The 24,839-nt window shown below is 43.2% G+C and overlaps 1 protein-coding gene across 6 annotated transcripts in view; it reads left to right on the top strand.

Moving 5' to 3' along the window:
- PPP2R2D (protein phosphatase 2 regulatory subunit Bdelta) overlaps window positions 1-24,839 on the top strand; it is a 49,783-nt gene that overhangs the window by 550 nt on the left and 24,394 nt on the right. For 4 of the 6 annotated variants that reach the window (XM_070560101.1, XM_070560243.1, XM_070560158.1 and 1 more), the window contains exon 2: window positions 42-134. In XM_070560101.1, coding sequence (XP_070416202.1) covers window positions 42-134 — 93 coding nt within the window. Of the gene's footprint in view, window positions 1-41; window positions 135-9,253; window positions 9,845-24,839 lie in introns of those variants that run through there. The other 2 variants (XM_070560384.1, XM_070560315.1) reach the window with 2 other exon arrangements.

Raw genomic sequence — 24,839 nt, 5'->3', positions numbered from 1 at the left:
GGAGCGGAGGGCGCGGGTCCTGACGCCGCATGTGTTCCTAGGAGCTGGAGGCGGCGGCTGCCCCGCGGGCGGCAACGACTTGCAGTGGTGCTTCTCGCAGGTCAAGGGGGCCATCGACGAGGACGTGGCGGAAGGTAAGGCGGCGCACCTTGGCGCGGGGCGGGCGGCGGGCTTCTGCGCCCCGGACCGGCCCCACGTGCTTCCCTGCTCGGGCCTCCGGGGACCCTGGTCTTGTGGCCGCTCCCACTGGTGGGGGTGCGCCGGGGGCGCGTGTTCTGCGCTCTGTGTGTGGGCACGGGGGTCCCGTCCGTAGACAGGAGTCCGGCCCAGAGGGGTTATGTAAGGAGCCCAAGGTCACAGAGCCTGCGGAGATCTCGGTCTTCTCGGTGGGCTCTGGGTTCTGCCTGTCTGTAGTGGCTGTCTCCTGCATTTGGTGGAACTGCGGGAATAATTGTAGAAATGGGGGACTCCAGAAACATAAAATTTGGATAACTGCAGAACAGCCGGGGTTGGGTGGGCAATCTCGCGGGACTAGGTTGGCAGGCGGTAGTGCTAGACCCAAGCTGTCAGTAATCACCGGCGCGCTCTTGGCCACGCTGTTTTGCCTCAGTTTCTTCATCATTAAGGAGGGTTGGACTGCTTGATTCTTAGGTCGCTTTCTGAGGTTCTGAAATTCTTGAGTTGTCAATTCTTTCTCCTTCTCCAGTGATGTGTTTTAAAGTTTCTACTCCAGATTTTACTCTTGAACCTTACGGTATTACTTGAAGTTGGGGGGCCTTTTCCTTAGTCATAGCCTTGAAGGAGCCAAGGCGCTAAGTTTTAGGGTGGTGGACAGGAAGCTCGGGAGTGTCTCCTGTTGCGGTTTCCCACAAAGCTGCGTGTCATCCTAAAGTGTAAACCGCTTCTGTTCTTTCTCATATTCACAACTGAATGCAAAGCCGGTGCCTGGAGACTCAGGGGTTACATTGGAGCTTTAGAGTGACGTTTTATTGTTCGACCATCTTCCTGAGCACTGTGAACCTTTAACCTTCTGCTAAAACCTGTTTGTCTTTACACGAAGTGCCCCTTCTTTGCCCCAAGTAACTAACAGCCTCCAGTCTGGTGTCTTGCCCCTTTTCCTCCACTTTGGCCTCTCCCATGACCTTTTGCTTCCTCCTCCTACACCCTGCACCTCTCCCTGGCACTGTGACATCTGGAGGCCCTTGGCCCCATGGGACAAACAGTCCCCACATTATTAAGCAAGTAAAACTGTGCTCTAAGAAATTGTAAAGATCTGTATAGTTTGAGATTGAAACTAGGTGATTTTATATAACCTAAATAGTTTATTGATTCTATTTCTTTTATACTCATGTAAGATATACTGCTTTTTTTCTTTTGCTTGCGCCAACTGGGTGATACTCAAAATTTCTATTGAATGTAAAGCAAAACCTGTTTGTTTAGGGTTAGGGAGGTGAAAGGGCTTAATGCCTATCTTAATTTCTGGTTTCTTTCCCTTTTTACAGTTTTTGTTGACAAGCTGAATTAAAATTTAAATCTAGCTAAAATGGTGTATTTTAAGTGTGATGTTATGCTTTGAAAATGGTATTCTTTCCTTAAAAAAATTGTTGACAGAAATATTCTGTTCTGTGAATTAAACTAATTGGAACTTCTGGCAGTTTTAAACCTCTACTTTAGGTAGAGTTTTGAATACATCTAGAAGTTTGATATTTTGAATTATCTTTTTGTAAGATTGCTTTGTAGTAATTGCCCACGTCTTTTATGATTGCTGTATGTATTCGAAGCTTTCTGTCTTAATCCATTTATGCTATGGCCTTAGCAATCCATCGGGGCTAACATTTTTATAACTCTTGATGATTTTGTCAAATAGTTGTGGTAGTGTTTATTTGAACTGTATTATTACCATAAAAGTCGATGATAAAGAAGGAAAATGTAATTGTTAGCAGCTACTGGTTGTTAAGCAATGAGAATAAAGAAGCTGGCTGTGCCCAAACTCAGCCTTGATGGAGAGATGTTGATAAGAGAGAATTAGCAGATGGGTAATTTAAGGGAAGTTATTGTACACTGATACTTGGGCTGTAAAACTGAAGGTGTGGTAAATTTGTTTGTTTAGATTTGTGGCTTTTGAGGCATTTTGCTCTGGTCTTAGCTCTCCTGTGAAGAGCTCCGCTGTACTCCTGCCTTTGGACCGGCTTTCTGCTTCTGCTGTGGTGGATGATCGGAAAGTGAGTGAGATGAGGCAAGGCTCCCATCCCTACCTGACTAAGGACAGCGCCCAGTGAGCGTGAGTGGTGCAGGGTACGCAGGACTCCCCTGACTTGAAGACTGAGGAGTGAGTGCAACGGAGAGAGAGGCTTTTGATTTCCTTTTTGTTTTTAAAACTAATAGTTTGGGGAGACTTGAATCATAACTCCTGAAGAAAGTATTGCATGTGTAAAATTTGATGGCTTTTTTCCTTTTGTAAAGCACAGGGGTTTGCTTATGGGTCTGGTCAGCCATAGTGTTAGCAGGGATTTCCCATCTCCCTGCAAGTAGGAATAGAGCTGGGCTCAAAAGGAAGTTAGTGATTGTCCTGCTGGTGACAAGATGCATGAGTGCCAGTCACTGGTCACTTGCCTCTCTCTCCTTGCCTAACTGCAAGCTGGCTGTGGCTGTAGTCATCACCCCCAAAGGTGGAGCAGGTGAGATTTTGTGCTTAGATGATCAAGAGTCAAAATAGTGAAACCGGGGGAGGCTTCCAGAGGAGGCAAGAAGTTGTCTGTCAGCCTGTGCCTCCAAATACTTAGGCCTTAAACGGTGACTGCTTTTTGGAAGTCATTAAATGTGAAGGTTTTTCATGCATCATGTTTAGTCATTGTCACCCAGCTCCTGTTCCCCTTCCTTGGACAGCTTTCACTGGATGAACGTCTTTTGCAGACGTCACATGACGTTATAGTCCTTGGCTTGTCTGTCTTCAGCAGAGTGTGAGCTCCTCAAGCTTGAAGGCTGGGTGCTTCCCCACCCAGCACCTCGTAGAGGACCCAGCCTGGAGGTAATGATGACTCGCAGTTGTCGTCTTACTATGTTCCAGAGATAGCTCCAAGTCACCTGTGTCCATTTAATTCAACCTTCACCCAACCCTCAGAGGGAGGGGCTCTTCTTCTTCCCGGTTTTAGATGGAGAAGCCAGGGCACAGAGGGCAGTTAACTTGGTGAGCAGCCACTATATGGCAGAGCCAGGGTTTGAAGCCAGGCCAGCGAGCTCCAGAGCCTGTGTGTGCTGTCCTGCTTTCAGTGGCCTTTCAAGGCCAGTACTAATGAAGGCCCCACTGTGGGATGTGGCTGCGCAGCCTTGCGACTGCTCTGTCCTCCTCAAGCTCAGGGGAGATCTCTCCACCAGGAATTATAGGAAATTGCCTCTGAAAGCAAATGAACGTGAGAGACTTTAAAGGAAATGCCTATCAGAGTGATATAAGATCAGTAGCAGGGGTTCAAGGGTGGCCATTCTCAAAGGATTTGAAGAATAGCTATCAGGGAGGGTAAGTAACTGAGCAAACGATGCAGCAGCTTCTCCTGCCAGACACCTGAACGTGTCTGTGGGTGCCTTCTTGCAGGCACCTTTGGACAGGAGTTGCTTTTCTACAGAACAGTGGGGAGAGCTGGAGTAGTGACCTCTTACCTGGTTTTGTCTAGCTTGATAGCACCTGGTTCTTTTCATCTCAGAATTTGTAGTTTTAAGGGTCTTAACTTTTTTTGCATGATTTTGTTTTAATCTCTTTCTTAATCCATGTTGATCTGTTGCTTTGAATTAGACGTTAATCTTTTCCTGAAAAAATGCTCACCAAAACTAAAGGTTCATCTGCTTAACTCAAGCTTGAGTCTGGGGAGTTGTATAAATATGGGTATCTGGGTAATCTGGTAGGGCCATCCTTTCTAAAGGGGTTTACATAGATATTATGAAAGAAAAAAAGAAACATGTCAGTTGGAGAAGGGTAACACAAATTAAGGGCACTTGGGCATCTATACCAGGAAGTTATTGTGTCTCCTTGAATATAAGATGCCTCTGATTTTAAAGATGTTGAAGTGTGGGAAGATGTACTCCTTAGATGCGGTGAACTCTGGTATTTGTGAATGCAGAACTTTTCAGTCATAGTCATTCTTTTTAGAGTATTGTGATTGCTTTTTTCTGTGTGTAGAAAATAGACTATCAGTACTTATCGTTGATCTTTTTTTTTAAGTGACCATGGGACACAGTGTCTGGTTATTTGAATTATTCCCAATCTGATGTCTACATTCCATTGTAGAATTCCCACTTACCTAATATTTATACCTGTGCAATTGAAAAAGACCTTCAGGAAAGCATCTTCTGGGGACAGCGTCAAATATGAAAATGGTCTAGTAACATTCTTGTAGTTTAATTTAGGAGAGAGCTTCATGGGGAGATTCTGCCTTTAGGAAATCAGGGGTATGTGTGGTGTTCTTGAGACGAATGTATTCAACGTACTTACTGAGCACAGCTACATTCTAATGTCTCTGCAACCAGGCTGGCTAATTCGGAAGATAAGACTGATCTTAGTTATATAATCAGATGTAGGTTTAGGAGATTTGGAAGTATTCAGTCATACTCCTTGATTTTAAAAGTCTGTTGTTTTGATGGGAAGTTTGGGCTTCAGTTCATGTCTGCCATTTATCAGGTCTAACGGCCCTTTCTGAACCTCAGCTTGCTCATCTAGAAATTACATCATAAGATTTTCGTCAAGATCAAACACTATGCAGTGCTTTTGTGACCTGTAAAGTGGTGTTCAGGTCTTAGATACACTCTTAATTAATTCTCATTTTAAGGTGTTTGGGTTTGGTGGTAGCTATATTTAAGCATAAAAATAGCTGTTTCTTGTTTTTTCCTGACCTCCCCCTGGTCTCTCCACTGACCCCAGATCCCCTTCATTGGGCCTAACCTTTTCCCATTATTATTCAGTGATCCTTCCCATTCCTTTTTTTTTTTAAGATTTTATTTTTTCCTTTTTCTCCCCAAAGCCCCCCGATACATAGTTGTGTATTTTTAGTTGTGGATCCTTCTAGTTGTGGCATGTGAAATGCCACCTCAGCATGGCCTGATGAGCGGAGCCATGTCCGCACCCAGGATTCGAATAGGTGAAACCCTGGGCCACCGCCAGCAGAGCGCGTGAACTTAACTACTCCGCCACAGGGCCGGCCCCCTTCCCATTCCTTGATTTTTGCTTCTGTTTCCTTCCCATCTTAGAATATTCTTTTGTTTACTGTGTACTTTCCATCCCCTACCAGTCCTTCTAAATCCATCTCAAATTCCACTTTCTTTATGAATCACTGCTCAGCCACTCTTCGCCTCTAGCATTCTGTCTTAGACTCTGACCTTTCCTTTCACGTTACCGTGATGTTTGGCAGTTGGCCGTACCTGTTTGTTGTTCCCCAGTTTTAGCACATGGGTTAGGCTTGTCTCTTCAGTGTGATGTTAACCAGGATATGGAAAGGCGTTTGATACAAATCCCATTTCAGCCCTCTTACTAGCTTTGTGTTAATGTGACAGGTTACTTACCTCCTGTTTCCTCATCTGTAGAAGAGGGGTGCTGTTCCTTGTGACCATCACAGAGTTGTTGGGAAGATTCCAGAGAAGGCAGAGAGAGCTCTGGCAGACAGGCACACAGAAATTGATTATTGTGAAAATGTTGGTATCTTAAGAGACCCTCTCGCACAGGAGAATAACTTACTCTCTGTTGTTCCAGGGAGCCAAGTTAAGAAAATGAAGGGTGTTATGGTGGCTAGCTGTCAGCTTAGTTCACCTAAAACGTTGACAACAGCATCCTAAAGGGCTGCTTGTTCTGGATGTTAGAGTAGAGAAACCCAGTTCCTGCCTCAGGAAGCCCTCCGTGTAGACAGAAGCTGGGAAGCAGACGGGTCAGTGCACTGTCCTGAGAGCAGGGTACGTCAAGGGAGTGTGATCCAAGTGCTGATGCATGGCCTTGCGTTGGGGGTGAGGGGAGGAAATGAAGGTGTAGAAAGAGAGAGGAACGGAAAGGGAGAGGAATGTTCCAGATAGAGGGGGCTTGGCATGGAGATTGGAGAGAGCATGGTACATTCTGAGAAACCAGAGTACTTGGCATGTTCCTTCTGCAGAGAGGGGAGTGCCTCCTGATGAGGGGCAGGCCAGCCAGCTGGGGCCAGAGAGTGATGAATGAAAGCCTTGAATACTGTGCTGAGGACTTTGAATCGTGCCTTGAAGTGATTGTGATGAGCCTTTGAGATTGTAAGCAGAGGAGTGACATCAGTTCTGTGTTTCTTTAGGAAGGTCATCCTGGCCTTTGGAGAATGGATGCCGATGGAGTAAGAATGGCGGCAGAAATGCCAGTTGCGAAGTTACTGCAATGATAAAGGCTGGAGGGTGGAGAAAGACAAACACTGCGTGATTTCACTCGTATGTGGGAGATAAACACACACATAGAGAGGGAAAGCAGATTGGTGATTGGTTACTGGGGGCAAGGGAGGGTGAGGGGAGAGTGAAAAGCACGTGTGTACAGTGATGGATACAAACTAGTCTTTTGTTGGGAAACACATGTAGTCTGTACACAAGGTGAAATATAAAGTTGTACACCTGAAATTTACATAATGTTATAAACCAATGTTACCTCAATAAAAAAGTAAATAAGTAAAGGCTGGAAATGTGAGCTTACTCTAAATAAGAGGGTTGCAGAGGGCCCAGTAGTAAATGTTTTAGACATTGCAGGCCAGACTGTCTCTTGTAACTCCCAAACTCAGCTCTGCTTTTGTAGCAGGAAAGCAGCAGCAGACCCCACAGGACGAATGGGCGTGGCAGTGGGCCAGTAATGCTATAGTCCTGTGTCGCTTAACAACAGGGACACGTTCTGAGAAATGCCTCGTTAGGGGATTTACTCATTGTGCGAACATCAGAGAGTGCGCTTGCACAAGCCTAGATGGTATAGCCTACTAGACACCTGGGCTGTATGGGACTAATCTTACGAGACCGCTATCATATGTGCGGTCCATTGTTGACTACAGTGTCATTACACTGCGTATGATTGTAGTGACAAAACAGCAGGGGCCAGATTGTGCCTTCAGCTTGTGGTTTGCTGGCACCTGTGCTGAACCAGTGGTTCTCAAAGCCTTTTGGTTCCAGGAGACGTTTACACTCTTAATAATTTTTCAGGACTGCAGAGCTTTTGTTTGTGTGGGTTACATCTATCGATATTTACTATATTTAAAATTAAAACAGAGCAACTTAAAGTATTTATTATTTCACTTTAAAATAATCTATTACATGCTAACATGACATTTTTAATGGATAACAACTTTCCCCAAATAAAAAAAGATTTAGTGAGAAGAGTGGCATCGTTTTACACTTTGCAAACCCTGTGGTATAGGGCTCAGTAGAAGGCACCTGGGTTCTCAGATCTGCCTCTGCATTCCATCTGTTGCGATGGTTGTATTGAAATATGTGGAGAAAATTTGGCCTCCCACTTACCATGTGGTCAGAAGAGGGAGGAGTGATTTAATAGCCTCTGCATACAGTTGTGGAGATTCTTTACTAGACAGAACGGGACACATGGTGGCTTCTTAACTTTCGGTACGCTTTGGAACTGAAACCATGTCAGTGGACTTTTTATCCCCAGTTACAGTAAAATCCATGGTTGTGTCTTGACTTTGAGTGAATCTTTTGCTTATGTGTGTGATTTGGTAACATCACACCTTGGCCATTTGGAAATGTTGGTACACTGAGTTATTACAATCTTCTAAATGTTCATACATTCATTATACAAGTTAAAGGAAATCGCATTTGTTAATATCACCACTGATCTCATCAGAAAGATCTTAAAGTGGAAGCTTTCAAATTAGTAGTAATAGATACAACTTTTCCAAAATTCTAATTTTCTCTTGAAAGCTTGGATTTTATCATTGGCAACAAATATAGTCAGTTTTCTGTGAAGTGAGAGGCTCACTTGGTTCATTTTTAAGAAAATTTCTGCCAGATACCAATCTGAACAACCATAGTGGGTCACTTCTTTCAAATAAAAATTGCTTTCTATGAAAAAGTTCAGCTTGCAACGCAGCCGACTGTGCGTGTGCTTTCCCTTGAGGCAGTCATTGTACACGGGGGTCCAGCAGACATGCTTTAGGCGTTGTGCCCATTTTACTACCAATAAGATTCAAAAGACTCACACCAAAGGGTTGGGATTGAGTAAATTAGTTAGTTTTATCATTCCTCAAGGACATGCCTAACTAAAATTGACCTTTTTCCCTGCACGTGTGTGGTGTGAACAGTTCAATACCAGCACAGCGTGGTGCTGCTCCCGGGATCCGTGCTGAGGCACCGGCAGTTTCAGCCACTGTCACTGTTGCTCATCTGTGCGAAAGACAGCACAGTGAAAACAGCAAATGATGTGGTGGTGTTATCAGGGAAATAATTCTGACCTCATGACCTCTGACAGGTTCTTGGGGACCCCCAGGGGTCCAGAGACCACATTTTGAGAGTTTCTGCTTTCAAGCAAGCTGTTACAGTAGGAAAAACAGAACAAGGCAGATTTCAAGATTGACTGTCTCCTCTCATCTTCACTGGATTTTATTTTTGTCTCAAAATCCGAAAGTAGTGTTCGTTGTTTAAAGAAGTCGAATGATACAGATGTATGAAGAGTAGGGGTGAAAGCTCCTCTTCATCCCGTTGCTGTCCTGGAACCTCCCCAGAGGGAACTTCTCTTAGCAGTGGGTGTATGTTTTTAGATCGTTTCCTATTTAGTTTGTGTATGAGCAATTTTTTTATTCCTTACGAAACATGAGTCCTTTTATAAATACTGTTTGCAACTTGCTGTTTTGCATTTCTGGTAATTTGCAGTCTTACAGCAACGCGGGCTTTTTGCTGAGCTGTGCAGATCCTTGAGCTCATTTGGCCCTTGCTACACCCCCTTGAGATGTAAGTGCTACTGTTGCCTTCGTGTACAAGTGAGAAAACTGAATCTCAGGAAGGTTAAGTCACCTACTCAAGGTCACAGAGCTAGCTGGTGCTGGACTCAGCATTTCAGTCCGGGTGTTCTGAGTCCAGAGCCACACTTAAATATGTTTAACCCTGCTGCCTTCTTGCATAGTTCTGTTTGATCCTTTTTTGATGGCTGCATAGTATTTCATTGTACAGATTACCTCATTTATTTAACCCGTAACCTGTTGGTGGTTCCAGTTATTGCTATTACTAAAGATGCTGCAGTAAAGAGTCTGGTACATTCATCTGCCTGGTACAGGCATTTCTGTGGCTTGATTCCTAGGAACAAACACAGTGTTAAAGGCCACGCGTGTCTACACTTTGATGCTGCAAAATTGCCCTCCAAGAGATGGTTTGAACTTCCACCTGCCCGCTCGTGTGGAGCGCACCAGCCGGCCTCGCTCCGCTGCGGTGGCGGCCAGTCCTCTGCTGCAGTCTGCATTCCCTGGTCAGTTATGCAGTCGAGAGTTTTTGTTGACTGTTTGTATTTCTTCTGTGAATTGTTGGATCATATCTTCTATCCATTTTTCTACTGAGCTTTTTTTTCTTTTCTTTTCTTTTCTGTTTTGAGGAAGATTAGCCCTGAGCTAACTGCTGCCAATCCTCCTCTTTTTGCTGAGGAAGACTGGCCCTGAGCTAACATCCGTGCCCATCTTCCTCTACTTTATACGTGGGACGCCTGCCACAGCATGGCTTGCCAAGCGGTGTCATGTCCACACCCGGGATCCGAACTGGCGAACCCAGGGCCGCAGAAGTGGAGCGTGGGCACTTAACTGCTGCACCACCGGGCCGGCCCCGTACTGAGCTTTTTAAAAGCCAACTTTTAAGAGCTCTTTATACATTATAAATAGTAAGCTCTTTGAATATTGTTTATTATTAACCTTGAATTTTAATTCTTCTGCACCATGTCATACACTCTCCTACCCAGAGTTCAGTTAAGTCTACTATGTATGTGTCTTTTGCAAGTGCATTTTTTGTTGCTATTGTTGCTGTTGAAAATTAAGAAAAAGCTGAGATCCATGTTTGGTCAGTAATGGCGTAGAAGAGAAGCAACGTGTGGGACAAGAAGAGTGATTCACAAGTTGAACTTAAATTAGTAGGAGGAGTTGAGAGCTCAGAGGCCCGGCAACCGTGAAAACAGAAGATCCTGGAGGATTGACGGCAATCTTGGTTAGGGTTTTACATTTACTCGGAGCATGGAACAGACTTTAGCCTATTTTATCTAGATCTCCAGAAATAAGAAAACCACAACTAAAATAGGAATGCAGTTGTATGAATACCTAGAACATGTTTATCTTCTTCTGTATTTTGCAGTATCCCTAGCACAATCCTGTCACATAGGAAGGATTTTAATACAGTTTGAATTCTCAGTCAGTCACTATCCCTGCCCCAAAGGTAGCAAGTTCCCTGATAATAATTAGGAAAATTTGAGTGAAAAAATCAAGTGATAGGTCTTCATTTTTAACCATCTATAGGCGTGTTATTCGTTTTTTTAAAAGGGGTAAGTAAAAGTTAATGAATCATCAAAGAAATAGCATTAATAGGTAAATTTAATTAAAGCAATGATGAGGTCTTATTTTTGCTTTACATTTCTGGAAACAATAGCTCTACAATTATTTTTTGGAGAGCTATTTGGCGTATATCTATCAAACTTTAAGCAAGGGTTGGGACCCTATGATTCCACTTACAGGAAGCCTGTAGAAATGTGCCAGCATTTCAGGAAGACGGATTAACAGAGGTGTGCATGGCAGCAATAAAACATCTGAAAAACTTAAATCCCCAAAAGTAGTGAAGTGATTAAATGCTTTATGGTACACCCATATTGTGGATTTAAAGGGGTCTGTGCCTGTTGGAAGACTGTCTGGGGCGTATTAGAAAAACAGCAACTTGCAGGACAGTGATCTCATGTAACAGTGTGGTTATAAATGCAGAGGTCTGAAAGTTACCCCCAGTGGTTAACATCGGGGGTGCCTGTGGGGAGTGAGGGTCAGATTTGCATTGAAGAGGGACTTTCACTCTTATTTTACACACTTCGTATTAATGTTCCACACCAAGGATTGGTTGCTTTCTGTAATAATGAGGAGGAAAAGGCCAATTAAGAAAAGGCGCAGACTAGCTTTATAACGTCTCAGAGGATGGAAGTTCCCTTGTGGCTGCTTAGGAACACCTGCTGTCTAGGCTGCTGCTTCATTGCGTTTGAAAGTACCTTAAACACTTCCTAATTTTTTCTTCTGCTTCGGGTATCTAGAATGACAAAATAGATGTCCATAAAAGCATATCCATTGCAGAAGCTCTGGTTTCATAACTAGATGTAAAACAAGGCAAAGCAGCAGCCCAGCTAATAATACTTACTATTGAAAGGGGACTTCAGTGGCTTATGTGCACCGGTGCCTTTGTCTACGTCTCTGACTTTGTTAACCATCGGGGACTACTTTCAGCCTTGGTTCTGCTGTTTGCAGTGACCTCAGTACCTACATATTCTAAAGAAACATCATAATTTCATTATTTTTTGGATACACCTTACATATAGGAGAAATGTTTTAAATCTTAAGATTCAACTGTTTGTTACCTCACATTTATGATGAACTTTCTAAGTTGCTTTTAAAATAAATAAGAACATTTTATTTGACCTACAGAGAAAAATATAATAGGCTGAAGTGGATTTGGATTTTTTTTTGAGGTCTGGGAATTTTTTTTAATTGCAATAACCTATACATAGCTTGATATTGATCATTTTAACCATTCGTAAGTATACAATTCACTGGCATTAGTTACGTTTGCAGTGTTGTATGACCATCACCACTACCTGCCTATACCCGAAACTTTCTCATCATCCCAAACAAAAACTCTGTGCCCGTTAAACAACACCCACTGCTCCCCTCCCCCTGCCCCTAGTAATCTCTGTTCTGCTGTTCTGTCTCTGTGAATTTGCCTGTTCCAGGGACCTCATATAAGTGGCGTTATACAGTATTTGCCCATCTGTATCTGGTTCATTTCACTACGCCTGTTTTCAAGGTCTATCCCTGTTGTAGCATGTATCAGAATATTTTAAGACTTTACTTTTTTAGAGCAGTTTTTGGTTCATAGCAAAATTAAGAGGAAGGTACACAGATTTCCCATATACCCCCTATCTCCTCACCCACCCACCGCCTTCCTCACTGTCAGCATCCCCACCAGAGTGGGACATTTGTTACAATTGAAGGAACAACACTGACACATCAGTGTCACCCAGAGTCCATAGTCTACATTAGGGTTCACTCTTGGTGTTGTACATTCTGTGTGTTTGGACCAATGTGTCACGTGTCCATCAATACAGTATCACACAGTGTTTTCACTGCCCTCAGACTCCTCTGTGCTCTGCCTGTTCACCCCTCCCCCAGCCCGCGGCAACCACTTACCTCTTTATTGTCTCCATAGTTGCACCTTTTCCAGAAGGTCATATAGTTGGAATCACACAGCATTCAGCCTTTTCAGATTGGCTTTTCTTTCACTTTGGTATATGCATTTAAAATTTTTCCATGTCTTTTCATGACTTGAATAGCTCATTTCTTTCTAGCACTGAATAATATTCCATTTTTGGGATGGACCACAGTTTGTTTATCCATTTACCTACGGAAGGACATCTTGGTTGCTCGTGGGTTTTAGGAATTATGAATGAAACTGCTATAAACATTTGTGTGCAGCTTGTGTGTGGACATAAATTTTCATCTCCTTCGGGTAAATATCAAGGAGTGTGATTGCTTAATCACAAGGTAAGGGAATATTTAGTTTTGCCAAACTCTTCTAAAGCAGCTGCGCCAATTTGCATTCCCACCAGCATGAAAGAGAGTTCCTGTTGCTCCGCATCCTCCCCAGCGTTTGGTGTCAGTGTTTTGGACTTTGGCCATTCTGATAGGTATCAGAATATCTCATTTTAATTAGCATTTTCTTGATGGCACATGATGTGGTGCACCTTCTCATATGCTTATATACTATCTGTATATCTTGTTCGGTGTGGTGTCTCCTAAGGATTTTTGCCCATATTGTAATTGAGTTGTTTTCTTATTGTTGAGTTTTAAGAGTTCTTTGTATATTTTGGATAACAATTCTTTATGAGATGCGTATCTTGCAAATATTTTCTCCCAGCACGTGGCTTGTCTTCTCATTTTCTTGAATGTATCAGAATTTCGTTCCATTTATGGCAGGATTCGATGTGAATTCTTTGAAATAGGAAGCATGTTTCTAAGCTACTTTTTTTGTTTGTTGTTTTTATTCACTGAATGTAATTTTCAAATTTTTACTCTCAAACAGTATATGTATTCCTGAAAAGCTGTTTGGAAATTGAGTTATTTGTATGTATTGAGTGAACTTACTGGTCAAAAATAGCTTGTTACAATTTTTTTCTAAAGTAAATAATCACAAACTGAGAGTGGGTAATTGTTTGCTTGAAGTTTGGTAAATCTCTGACTTGTTTTATTATTTACCTGATAAATTTATCTCTCGATAATCTTACCTATTTCATGATTTCTGTAACTTAGAAATATCTGTGAGTTCTATCATGTGTGTTTAAATACACTTAACTATGTTTATTTAATAGAAGAAAAAACCTCAGGGCTGTTTGTGTTCCCAACAGATGCTAATAAAAGATGACATTTAGGGAGAGAAACATTAGCACACTTGTTTGTCTCGTATAGTAGACTAGGTTTATAGGTCATTTCCCAAATTTAGAGATAGAGTCTTCTCCTTTTCATACAGATTTCTCAAACTAGTGACCTTTTTTGTGTAGACCACGAAAATACTCGTCGCTGTCTTCTTGCTAGTTTGAGGCTGAAATTTACCAATGAGTAGTTGTTTATTGTTCCTTGTCTGGGTGTGCAACAGAGGAGAGGAGCTAGCAGAGGAAGCTTTACTGTGAATAGGGAGTGACCAGGGTGATAAATGAACTCTGCTCTCCTCCTCAGTCTTTTACTTCTTGGTGCACCCATTCTCCAGATGTAGAAGGTACCATGAGCAAAAGCACTGCTCTGCAACAGACGTGGTCCTAAGACTTAAGCAATTACCTTGTTAATTGCCATTGTGCTGAGGGCTCCGGAAGGAGTCAGTAGGCTTCCCTGGACAGTGGACCCTTGCGCTCTAATGGGAAGGACAGACGGGCTTGGGCAGAGTTGAGAGGGATAGGCGGAGCTGTCCAGGCAGAAGGTAGAGCACAGAGCAGGACTTGAGACTGGAAGAATTACGACCAGGGCAAGGAACTGGAAGATGCTCGGGTGATCAAACCATAGAAAGCAAAGGGGAGAATGGCGTGAGGATTTTGATCTTTCTTCTCAGGCCAGGGGGAATTCACCTGATGTGTTGTAGTAGGAAAATAGCATGATCACGTTTGTGTTTAAAAAATAAAACTTAGGGGCCAGCCCGGTGGCACAGCGGTTAAGTTCACACGTTCCGCTTCTCAGCAGCCCGGGGGTCGCCAGTTCAGATCCCGGGTGCAGACATGGCACTGCTTGGCATGTCATGCTGTGGTAGGCGTCCCGCATGTAAAGTAGAGGAAGATGGGCATGGATGTTAGCTCAGGACCAGGCTTCCTCAGCAAAAAGAGGAGGACTGGCATATAAAAATTACTCCAGCTACAGTGTGCAGAGGTGGACTGGAATCATGTTAGGGCAAGATGCTCAGTTAGAGAGTGAGTGTTTTTAATTTTCGGAAGAGTGTAGTAAGTATGTTGATGGTTGTGTCACAAAGACATTGAGCTGACCTTAATAGTCACAGAGTGCTTTGACTTGCCTTGGATCAGACTTCTGCCGTGGCTCACACTGTTCTTACTCACTGCAGGAATTACTGAGCATGAGATTAAGCATAAAATCTCTTAGCTGTAATTCAAGTCGTTTAATATGTGAAAGGTTAGTCTATACAGTCAGAGAGCCTTTTGGCTAAAAGCTTTCTCATTTTTCAGCATGGGGTGGGAGAAATAGCATGGAATTTTCTGTATGAATCAGATTTTCCTTGAAGAGAGTGGTTCAGTCTCCAGTGGGCTTTGATGACAGAGGTTACGTGTGGTTTCCTAAGTTCTGAAGTCTACTGAAATTGGTTAGACAAGGCTTCTAGGCAGGAATGATGGAACGCTAACTTTCCTGATCAAACAGCAGTCAAGGGCTCTCCGTCTCCTCCTGCTGCCTTCCTCTCCTCGTGCACATGCTTGCAAGAAGTAAAGCAGCTGAAAAGAAAAGAAGAGCTCTAGGTTTAAATGGAAAGAGGGATTTAAAACAGTGTTTTGTTGAAAAATAGGTTTTGTTTTTTAGAAAAAACAAATAATTTAGTCTACTTTTAGAATATATTTGAGAAAAGTTATAAGTTGTGAGGACCCTTTACTGGCTTGATCCCGTTATTTTTATGGTGTACTTTTTAAAATAACAGCTTATTGAGATATAATTCACATAGCATAAAACTCATCCTTTCAAAGTTTACGGTTCAGTGGTTTTCATCATGTTCCTAGAGTAGTGCAACTGTCACCATTATCTAGAATTTTACAACATTTTCATCACCCCCAAAAGAAACCCATTAGCAATCACTTCTCATTCCCTCCTTCCTACCCCCTGGCAACCACTAACCTACTTTCTGTTTGTGTGGATTTGCCTATTCTGGACATTTTATATAAATGAAATCATGTAACATGTGGCTTTTTCTGTCTGGCTTCTTCCACTTAGTGTAATGTTTTCAAAGTTCATCCATGTTCTGGCATGTGTCAGATGTCAGTGCTTTATTCCTTTTTTGGCTGAATAATATTCCATTCTGTGAATGTATGCCGTATTTTGTTTATCAGTTCCTCATTTGATGGAGATTGGGTTGTTCCCCAATTTGGCTGTTAAATGAATAGGGTTGCTGTGAACATTTATGTACGAGTGTCCATGTGGACAGGTGTTTTCAGTCCTTTTGGGTAGGATACTAGAAATGGAATTGCTTGGTCATTTGGTAACTCTGTTGACTTTTTTTGAGGAACTGCCAAATTGTTTTCTAAAAGGGCTACATCATTTTACATTCCCACCAGCAATGCATAAGGGTTCCAACTTTTCCACATCCCCCCTGACAGTCTGTTTGGTTTTTTTTTTTTTTTCTGCTTTTTCTCCCCAAATCCCCCCAGTACATAGTTGTGTATTTTTTAGTTGTAGGTCCTTCTAGTTGTGGTATGTGGGACGCTACCTCAGCATGGCCTAATGAGCAGTACCATGTCCTCGCCCAGGATCTGAACCGGCGAAACCCCAGGCCACCAAAGCAGAGCACGTGAACCCAACCACTGGGCCACAGGGCCGGCCCCGTTACTGTCTTTTATTTTAGCTATCCTGATAGATGTGAAGTGGTAGCCCATTGTGATTTTGATTTGCTATTTCTCTAGTGATTAATGATGTTGAGCATCTTTCCCTGTGCTTATTGGATAGTTGTATGTCCTCTTTGGAAAAATGTCTGTTGAGCTCCTTTGCCCATTTTTTAATTGAGTTTTTTGTTGTTGTTGAATCGTTCCTCATATATTCTGGATACTAGACCCTTATCTGATACATGATTTACAAATATTTTCTCACGTTCTGTGCATTGTCTTTTCACTCTCTTGATAGTATTCTTAGATACACAAGAATTTTTAATGTTGATGATGTCCAGTTTATCTGTTTGTTCTTTTTGTTTGTTGTACGTTTCATGTCATATCTAAGAAACCATTGCCTAACCCACCATCACAAAGATTCACTCGTCCTTTCTTCCATGAGTTTCATAGTTTTAGCTCTGACCTTTAGGTCTTTGATCCATTTTGAATTAATTTTTGTATATGTTGTTAGGTAAGAGTCCAGCGTCTTTCTTTTGCGTGTGAATATTTATTTGCCCAGCACCATTTGTTGAAAATAACAGGGTTTTTTTTTCCCCCATTGAGTAGTCTTGGCACCTCTTGAAAATCAGTTGACTATGGACAAAAGGGCATCTTTCTGGGCTCTGAATTCTGTCCCTGGGTCTATATCTCTGTCTTTGTGCCAATACCACATTCTCTTGATTACTGTAGGCTTCATAGTAGATTTTGAAATCAGGAAGTGTGAGTCCTCCAACTTTGTTCATTTTTATTTATTTATTTATTTATTTTAGGAAGATTAGCCCTGAGCTAACTGCTGTCAATCCTCCTCTTTTTGCTGAGGAAGACTGGCTCTGAGCTAACATCTGTGCCCATCTTCTTCTGCTTTATATGTGGGACACCTGCCACAGCATGGCTTTTGCCAAGCGGTGCCATGTCGCACCTGGGTTCCAAACCAGCGAGCCCCGGGCCGCTGAAGCTGAACATATGAACTTAGCAGCTGTGCTACCGGGCCAGCCCCTTTGTTCACTTTTAAAGTTTTGACTATTCTGGGTTCCTTGCATTCCTATATACATTTTAAGATTAGCTTCTCAATTTCTGCCCCCAAGAAAGGGCAGCTGTGATTTTATAGGGATAGTGTCTCGAGTCACTAGATCAATTTGGAGAGTATTACCATCTTAACATTGTCTTCTAATCTGTGAACAAAATGTCTTCTCACTTATTTAGATTTTCTTTTATCTCTTTCAACAATATTTTACAGTTTTCAGTTTATAAATCTTGCAATTCTTTGGTTAAATTTATTCCTAGGTATTTTATTCTTTTTTATGATATTTAAATGGAATTGTTTCTTTAATTTCATTTTCAAATTGTTCGTTGCTGGTGTATAGAAATACAGTTGAGTATCCGGCCCTGTGGCCGAGTGGTTAAGTTCACCCACTCTGCTTTGGCGGCCCAGGGTTTTGCCAGTTCGGATCCTGGGTGCAGACATGGTACCACTCATCAGGCCATGCCGAGGCGGCGTCCCACATAGCACAACCAGAAGGACCCACAACTAAGAATATTCGACTGTGTACCAGGGGGCTTTGAGGAGAAAAAGGAAAAACAAAATCATTGAAAATAAAAAAAGAAAGAAAGAAATACAATTGATATTTGTGTGTTGAGCTTGTATCTTACATCCTGGATGGACTTGTTTATTAGCTCTGATAGTCTTTTGTGGATTCCTGAGGATTTTGTAATGTCATTTGCAAACAGATAATTTTGCTTAGTCTTTTTCAATCTGGATGCCTTTTATTTATTTTCCTTGCCTAATGACCCTGGCTGGAATAGAATGCTTACATTTACTGGAAGTGTCAGAGCAAGCATCCAGGTTGTGCTCCTGGTCTGGGGAGGGCAGGAGTCCGGGAGGTGGCGTTATTCAGACTTTTCACCAGCAGGTGTGATGTTAGCTGGGAGTTTTTCCTTGGTGTTTCTGATCAACTTGCTTTGATCATGAAAAGGTGTTGAATTTGTCAGAAGCTGCTTCTGCATGTGGGATAACCATGGTTTTTGTCCTTTAGTTCTGTTAATATAGTGTGTTACATTGATTCATTTTCATATGTTAAACAAGCCTTGTATTCCTAGGATATGGCATACTTTTCCTTTTATTAAAATACTGTTTATTCTTGTAGCAGAGAAATTGAGTTTTGGTTATCTCTTCTGACTTTTCCATTTTAGAATAATTTGCTATGAATTTTTTTTTTAGTGATCTACTGACTAGATAATGATATACAGATTTTTTCTTTTGTCACATTTTATCCAATCTAGTTATGATTTGGAGAAACTCAATTTTGAGTGTTTTCGATTATGGAGTCTCCAGTGGAGAATCTTACTGTTTCTCTTCCACTTTTTATTTTGGTGGAAGCTTATAATTCACTTCTATCAATTCATGTCTGGTTTCTGAGCCGAAAACTTTTGCCTTTGGGGATCTGCTTTAAAAAGACATAATTAGGGGCCAGCCCAATGGCCTAGTGGTTAAGTTCATGTGTTTTGCTTTGGTGGCCCAGAGTTCATGGGTTCAGATCCCAGGCACAGACCTATGCGCCGTTCATCACGCCATGCTGTGGTGGCATCTCACGTATGAAATAGAGGAAGATTGGCACAGATGTTAGCTCAGCAACAATCTTCCTTACCAAAGAAATAAAGATGTAGTTAGAAACGCAGTATACGTGTTGCAATTATTTATATGCAAATATATCTAATTATATCTAATTTTTATATATATACACACACATTTATTCACACACATTTATTTATTTGTGTCTGCTGGTGGAAGTTTTTCCACTTTTTCTTTTACGTAAATGTGTAATATTCTACAGTGCTCTATCATTGTATTCATCATAATAAGTGGAGATTATCTGATTTATCTGACATCCTCATAAGACTTTTCTTGGAAAAGCAGGTAATACTCCTTAATCAGAATATATCTTGCAGAATTTTTGAGTGTGATTTTCAAAAAGCCTCCTGTCACTGGACTGGTGTTCAGTCCTTGTAATCTGCATGCCGCTCTGACAAGTGCTACAGAGCACAAGGTACATGGCCATACCCTCCCTCAGCTCCCCTCTTCTAAGTTCAGAGATAGGGCAGAGAGGTGATCGGTTTAGTACTGGTGGGAAAGGACCTGGGTGGGCTGAGTTAGGTGAACTTGCTGGTAGTGGAAGCACATACTCCTTAGAGAGAACTCAAGAAAGAATGGGAGGGGAGGAAGTGGAGGCACTGAGCGCAGACAGCCGTCCAGCTTTGCTTTAAGAGGAGAGAGAAGTGTAGCGGTGGCTGGAAGGGGATGTGGGGCCAGCCTTTTTTGTTTTTGTCTTTTAACATGAGAGGTCACAGCATTTCTGTTTGAAAACGAGGACGATCTGTTAGAGGGGAGGACAGACGGTGCTGCACAGAGGGAGGATTGTTGGAGGAGCAGGGTCCTTGAGGAGGCTGGGTGGGATAGGCCCTCCTGCCCTGGCTGGTCCTACCTAGAAGCAGTGGCTCCTCCTTTTGCCACAGGGGAAGGGAGAGCATGTCACTGCAGGTGGTGCATTTGATGGTGGGAGCGTATGGACGATCTCTTCTGGGCACTTCTGTTTTTTATTGAAATAAGCAGAATCATTCATGGAAATTGAGGTGGGTGGCTGGGGTGCCAGGAGTTTGAGGAGAGGAAAAGGTGTGAAGAGGTTGTTGTGAGGTGGGAGCAGGGAGCAGTGATCTGGGCACGTCCAAAGGAAATCAGGGTCTGTGGATGTGGTGGGACGTGTACTAGTCACTCGTTCACTGTCGTTGCTGTGTGGTCCTCTGCTGTGGGTCCATAATTTATGCACCCTTTCTACTGTTGATGGACAAAGTGGTTGTCCGGTTTTCCCTGGCACGAGCGGTGTGAGAGTTCCTCTTGCTCCCCATCCTTATGAGCACTTGGAACGGTCTTTTTAATTTCTGCCATTTCTGGCAGGTGTTACTTGCCTTTCCCTGACAGCTGACAGGGTTGAATACCATTTCGCATATTTACTGGTCTAGAATCAGTTTTGTTGGTACCTTAAGGGGAAGTAGATGATTGACTTTAACTGTGACCGCTTCTTGGGACTCTTTCTAACACAGTCCCTGGTAATGAGGCGGAGCATGTTAGGAAGAGGGGTGTGGTCTCAGGAGGAGCATGCTGAGCTCCAGGCCTCCCTTCCATCTGCTGGTGTCTGTTTAGGCGAGTAGGGCTGCATTAATTACCTGAAACATACTGTGGTCACCAGCCAAGAGGTGGTGTTTAAATAACTCTCCACACCTTGAACTACCTGAAGGAAGAAAATGAAACTGCTGGAAACTGTATCTCCCATCTAATTGTTGTCATGGGTTCATTTTGTTTTGACAATGACTCAGTAATTTTAGATGATAAGTTCTAAGTACCATATTTTGCTTATTTGGTAAATAGACAAGTTGATTGTGGTAGCCGGGCATTGATAGGATTTTAAGCAGGGTGGTAATGTTATTTATGCCTTTAAAAAGATTCTTCCATCTTCTTCGTGGAGACTGGACTCTGAGGGGCAGGAGAGGAAGTGAGGGGGGTTGTTGCAATAATTCAGCCAGAGACGATGGTCACTTTGGACATAGGGCAATGGCAGTAAGATTGACAGAAGTAGAGGAAATGAAATATTCACATTTGTGTGTTTTGTTTTGAGAAGCTTAAAAGTTTGGAAAAGTACAAGAATAGTATAACTCCTGTATACTCACCCCCAGAATCTGCCACTAGAGCTATCTGTCTTCCTTCATTTCTGTGGCTCAGTATCTGTGTAAATGATCTGTCCAAGGTTCTAGGCTCCAGGATCCAGTGACAGGTTTCTGGATCTTCGTAATGCTGACCCCATGTGAGCTGGCACATGACCCCAGACATCCTGGTTATCAGCAGCTGTACCACCTCTGGAATCTTACTTTCAGGGGCTTCCCCCTCTCTGATTTCCACCTCCTGTACTTCTGCCTCCGTTGGGCTCCTACCCCACTCCACCTTCCTTCAGTCCATCTTTTTCCTGTCCCTCACCCTTCTCCCTGTGCCTCCCCTCCACTCAGCTGGATTCCAGGGTCTAACACTGGGTCACTCCTTACTCCTTTTAACCTCTTTGCCTCTCTCAGCCCTGTTGTCATACTCCTGGCAAAACCCCAAACCTAGTTTAAGCTGCCATCTGCCTGCTCTGAGCCTACACCCACGCGACTGGACAGGGTGGCTAGAGACACACAGCTACGGGAGCTGTACTGAATGATCTCATTTACAGTCAGCACTTCATTCACTGAAATGTCAGTCCCAGGGGCAAGGACTTTTTGCCTCGTATGTCCCCAGTGCCTAGTGCAGCATGCAGCACGTGCCATATAGTAGTCACTCAGTATGTTTGCTGAATTTAAAAAATAAACTGCTCACCTCAGATCTCACCTGGACGTTGATACTGAGACAGTCCAGCATTTCTCTAGTGTGGTCACTCCTGTCTTTTCCGAGAAGACTTCCTTCATGTGTTCCCCCAAATCGCCTGTACCCCCTCCCTTTCACTCTTAGCAGATTAATCTTCTCTCATTCCTCATTGAAGAAATAGATCCAGTCTTATGAACTCTCATCTTCCCAAGCCCAGGTTCACAGCCTGCTCTTCTGTACTATGCACCCCTGACCCCCTCCCCAAATGGAGGTATGCCTGCTCCTTTCTTCCGCAGCCCCCCACTTGGGCTCTAGACCTCCATTGTTCCTGCCTGTCTTCTAACCCTGTTCTCTCTCCTGCATCATCAGTTTGTCCCCCTACTACATCATGCCCATGGGCACACGGACGTGACTTCACATTCTCCATCTTTAGAAATCCCATTGACTACGTTTCCCCTTGAGTTCTCCCCCTTCCCCTCCACATTTCTTTGTTCCTGCTTCCTCATATCATAGTAATGTTGTCTTACATCCAGTGCCTCTTTCCTTATCACCTGCCCGCTCCCAGCCATGAAGCATCCTCAGCAGCCCCTTAATAACATCTTATACTGCTAACTTCTGATTTCCTGATTTTGAACAGTAAGTACTGACTTCCTGTTATGTATGATAACTGATATTTTGGCTCTTTTAATAACATCACCTTCCGCCCACATGGGCCCCTCTCCCCCGCAAAGAAGGGAGTTGAGAGAATTCTATTACAAGTCTTGGTTATGTCAGTATTAAGTTGACCATGTAAGTACTGGTCATTACCGATATATGTATTCTTTTTTGTACAAGTTTTCATTTTTCCTAGAGTTAATAATGATTGCCTAATTTTTTCATATACTTAGTTTTCTGTCTTTAGTGCTATTTTTTCTTTTTAAACAGACACGTCAACAGATCTGTCAAATACCTGGTAGTAACTTTTCCCAAACACACCAGCTAATGCTCAGCCTTTCTTTGGCCAGACAGCCTCTCCTAGCCAGTCTTTTCCTGCCTGGACTGCTGTCTCCAGGGCTGGTGGCTGCATGGCTCCTGTCTTGGGACTTCCTATACCATTGTAGGGATGTCAGATCCCCCATTTTCTTTTGCCTTGGTTTATTCTCATTTTGCCACATTACATCTTCTAGTGGTTTCCTGAGAAAGGAATTTGTGTTGTTGTTTTACTCTTTGCATGAATTATTTTTTCTCAGAATCTTGAGGGTGACTGGTCTTCCATCCCCCATTTTCATGCATCCTTTGTGGTGCCGTCTGATTCCCTTTGTGGGTGACCCATTTGTTTTCTCTGGAGAATTTGAGAGCCTCCCTTTTATTCTTGGTGTTCTAGATTTCACAGTGATGTGCCTTGTGCTGGGTCTGTCCAGCAGTTGTGGGGGTGCTCCATGGACCCTGTCAGCCTGGAAATGCAGGTGCTTCTGCTTGGGGAAACTCTTGTCTTGCTCCTTTGGTTTTTTCCCTTCCTTTTCTCTGTCGTCCTTCTGGAACTTAACTGGATGATGGGCCACCTAAATCAGTCTTCTGATTATCTCTTCTTTCCTGTTGTCTATCTCTTTGTCTTTTTGCTCTATGCTTTGGAAGAGGTCTTGAGTTTTAAAATTGTTTACTATTACCATTTGAATTTCAAAGAGCACTTCCTTGTTCTTTCTTCTTTTTTGTAGCATGCTACTCATCTGCTAGGGACCCCACTGGATGTAGTGACATCCTGCCCCCACTTACTGCCTGGGGCTGCCACTGCGGACGAGCCGAGTAAAGTGCCCAGCACCTGCTTCTCTGTCAGACGTGGGTGACAGCAGCCCTGCCTCAGGCTGTTGTGAGGCTCACCAGGTTCCTACAGGGGTTGTGCTTGGTTAGAACAGCACTTGGCACCTAGCAAGCACTCAGCCAACACTGGTAATGGGATTACTGTTATTAGGAATTAGCTCCTTGTGGACATTAATTGTCATTTCTTTGACATTTTATTGATGCATTGTCCCTTTTTGCTCCAAGTCCTTTGTTTGTTTTGGCATTTTCTCTGCATGGCCGCAGATCCTGAGCTGTTGGTTCATGTTTAAGATGGAGCCGATAGGTAGTTCTGTGAGCAGGTGGGCCTTTTCACCTGGAGGGCTTCCCCGTGGTTGGTCGTTTCTTTAAGCACCCAAGCTGTTGAATTTTGAGGCCTTTTCTCCCGGGCTTTAGCATTTCGGAGAGAAACCCTGGGGATCGTGGAGCAGTTCACTCCTGGCGGCCAGCATTTGGGAAGCAAAGAAGTGAGAGTAGCCGTGTGCTCCTACCTGACAGGAGAAGGGTGGTTTGGGGACCCAGTGGTTCTGTAAGCAGACTTTCTGCCATCTCCCTGCCCAGCACCTAGTACGGAGCCTGCCCAAGGCCTTTGGCACGTTGAGACCTTCGCCTCCTGCGCAGAATTTCGAGCATCGTCAGTCAGTCCCCACTCTTCTGGCCCCTTGCCGTCATCCACGTTTGTCAAAGCCTGCTCACACTCGCTGCCTTGTAGACCGATGCTTATTCACTTTCCTTCTGGCACCTTAGTGCAGTTGGGAAGGAAAGGAGATGAGCACATCGCATGAGCTACCACACTTGACTGAAAGTCTGAAATGGTTCTTAGGGGCTGCTGAGTATGGGTCATAGTTTTTGAGGATGATGTAAACGCTTAGTAAGTTCTGCAGAGTGCCTCGGTGTGGGCTGTTTGTGCCATTGCAAAGGAGCCTCCCTTTGGCTCTTGAAAGAGACCTGATGCCACCAGGATGGCCAGGAGCTGCTGGTCTGTGCTATGCACAGGGGCTCCTGGCCGCTCAGACAGAAAAGGGACAGAATTGGAGTCATCTCACAGCACATGGTAGTTTTAAAATACCCGCCACAGTGTCCTCAGTCAGTACCATATTTATGCTTTTAGCATCAGTCTAGTTTTGTAAAGTAATGTCTATCAGATTAAATTCATGTTGGTAATTTAAATTTTATTGGTTTTGTAATTTTGTTAGTATTTACTTTGTATATTTATTTTGATTTTAGAGCTCTTCTAAACTCTACAGAGGGTATTTCTAATTTTAGGTTCATACGTATTTATGTAGCTTAATGAAAATAATTTCTCACCACTGGCAG

This window comes from Equus przewalskii, chromosome 1, assembly GCF_037783145.1.
Source record: "Equus przewalskii isolate Varuska chromosome 1, EquPr2, whole genome shotgun sequence".
In the NCBI taxonomy this organism is placed as follows: domain Eukaryota; kingdom Metazoa; phylum Chordata; class Mammalia; order Perissodactyla; family Equidae; genus Equus; species Equus przewalskii.
Note: the sequence above shows the minus strand (reverse complement) of the source record. Positions and strands in the feature narration are given on the sequence as shown.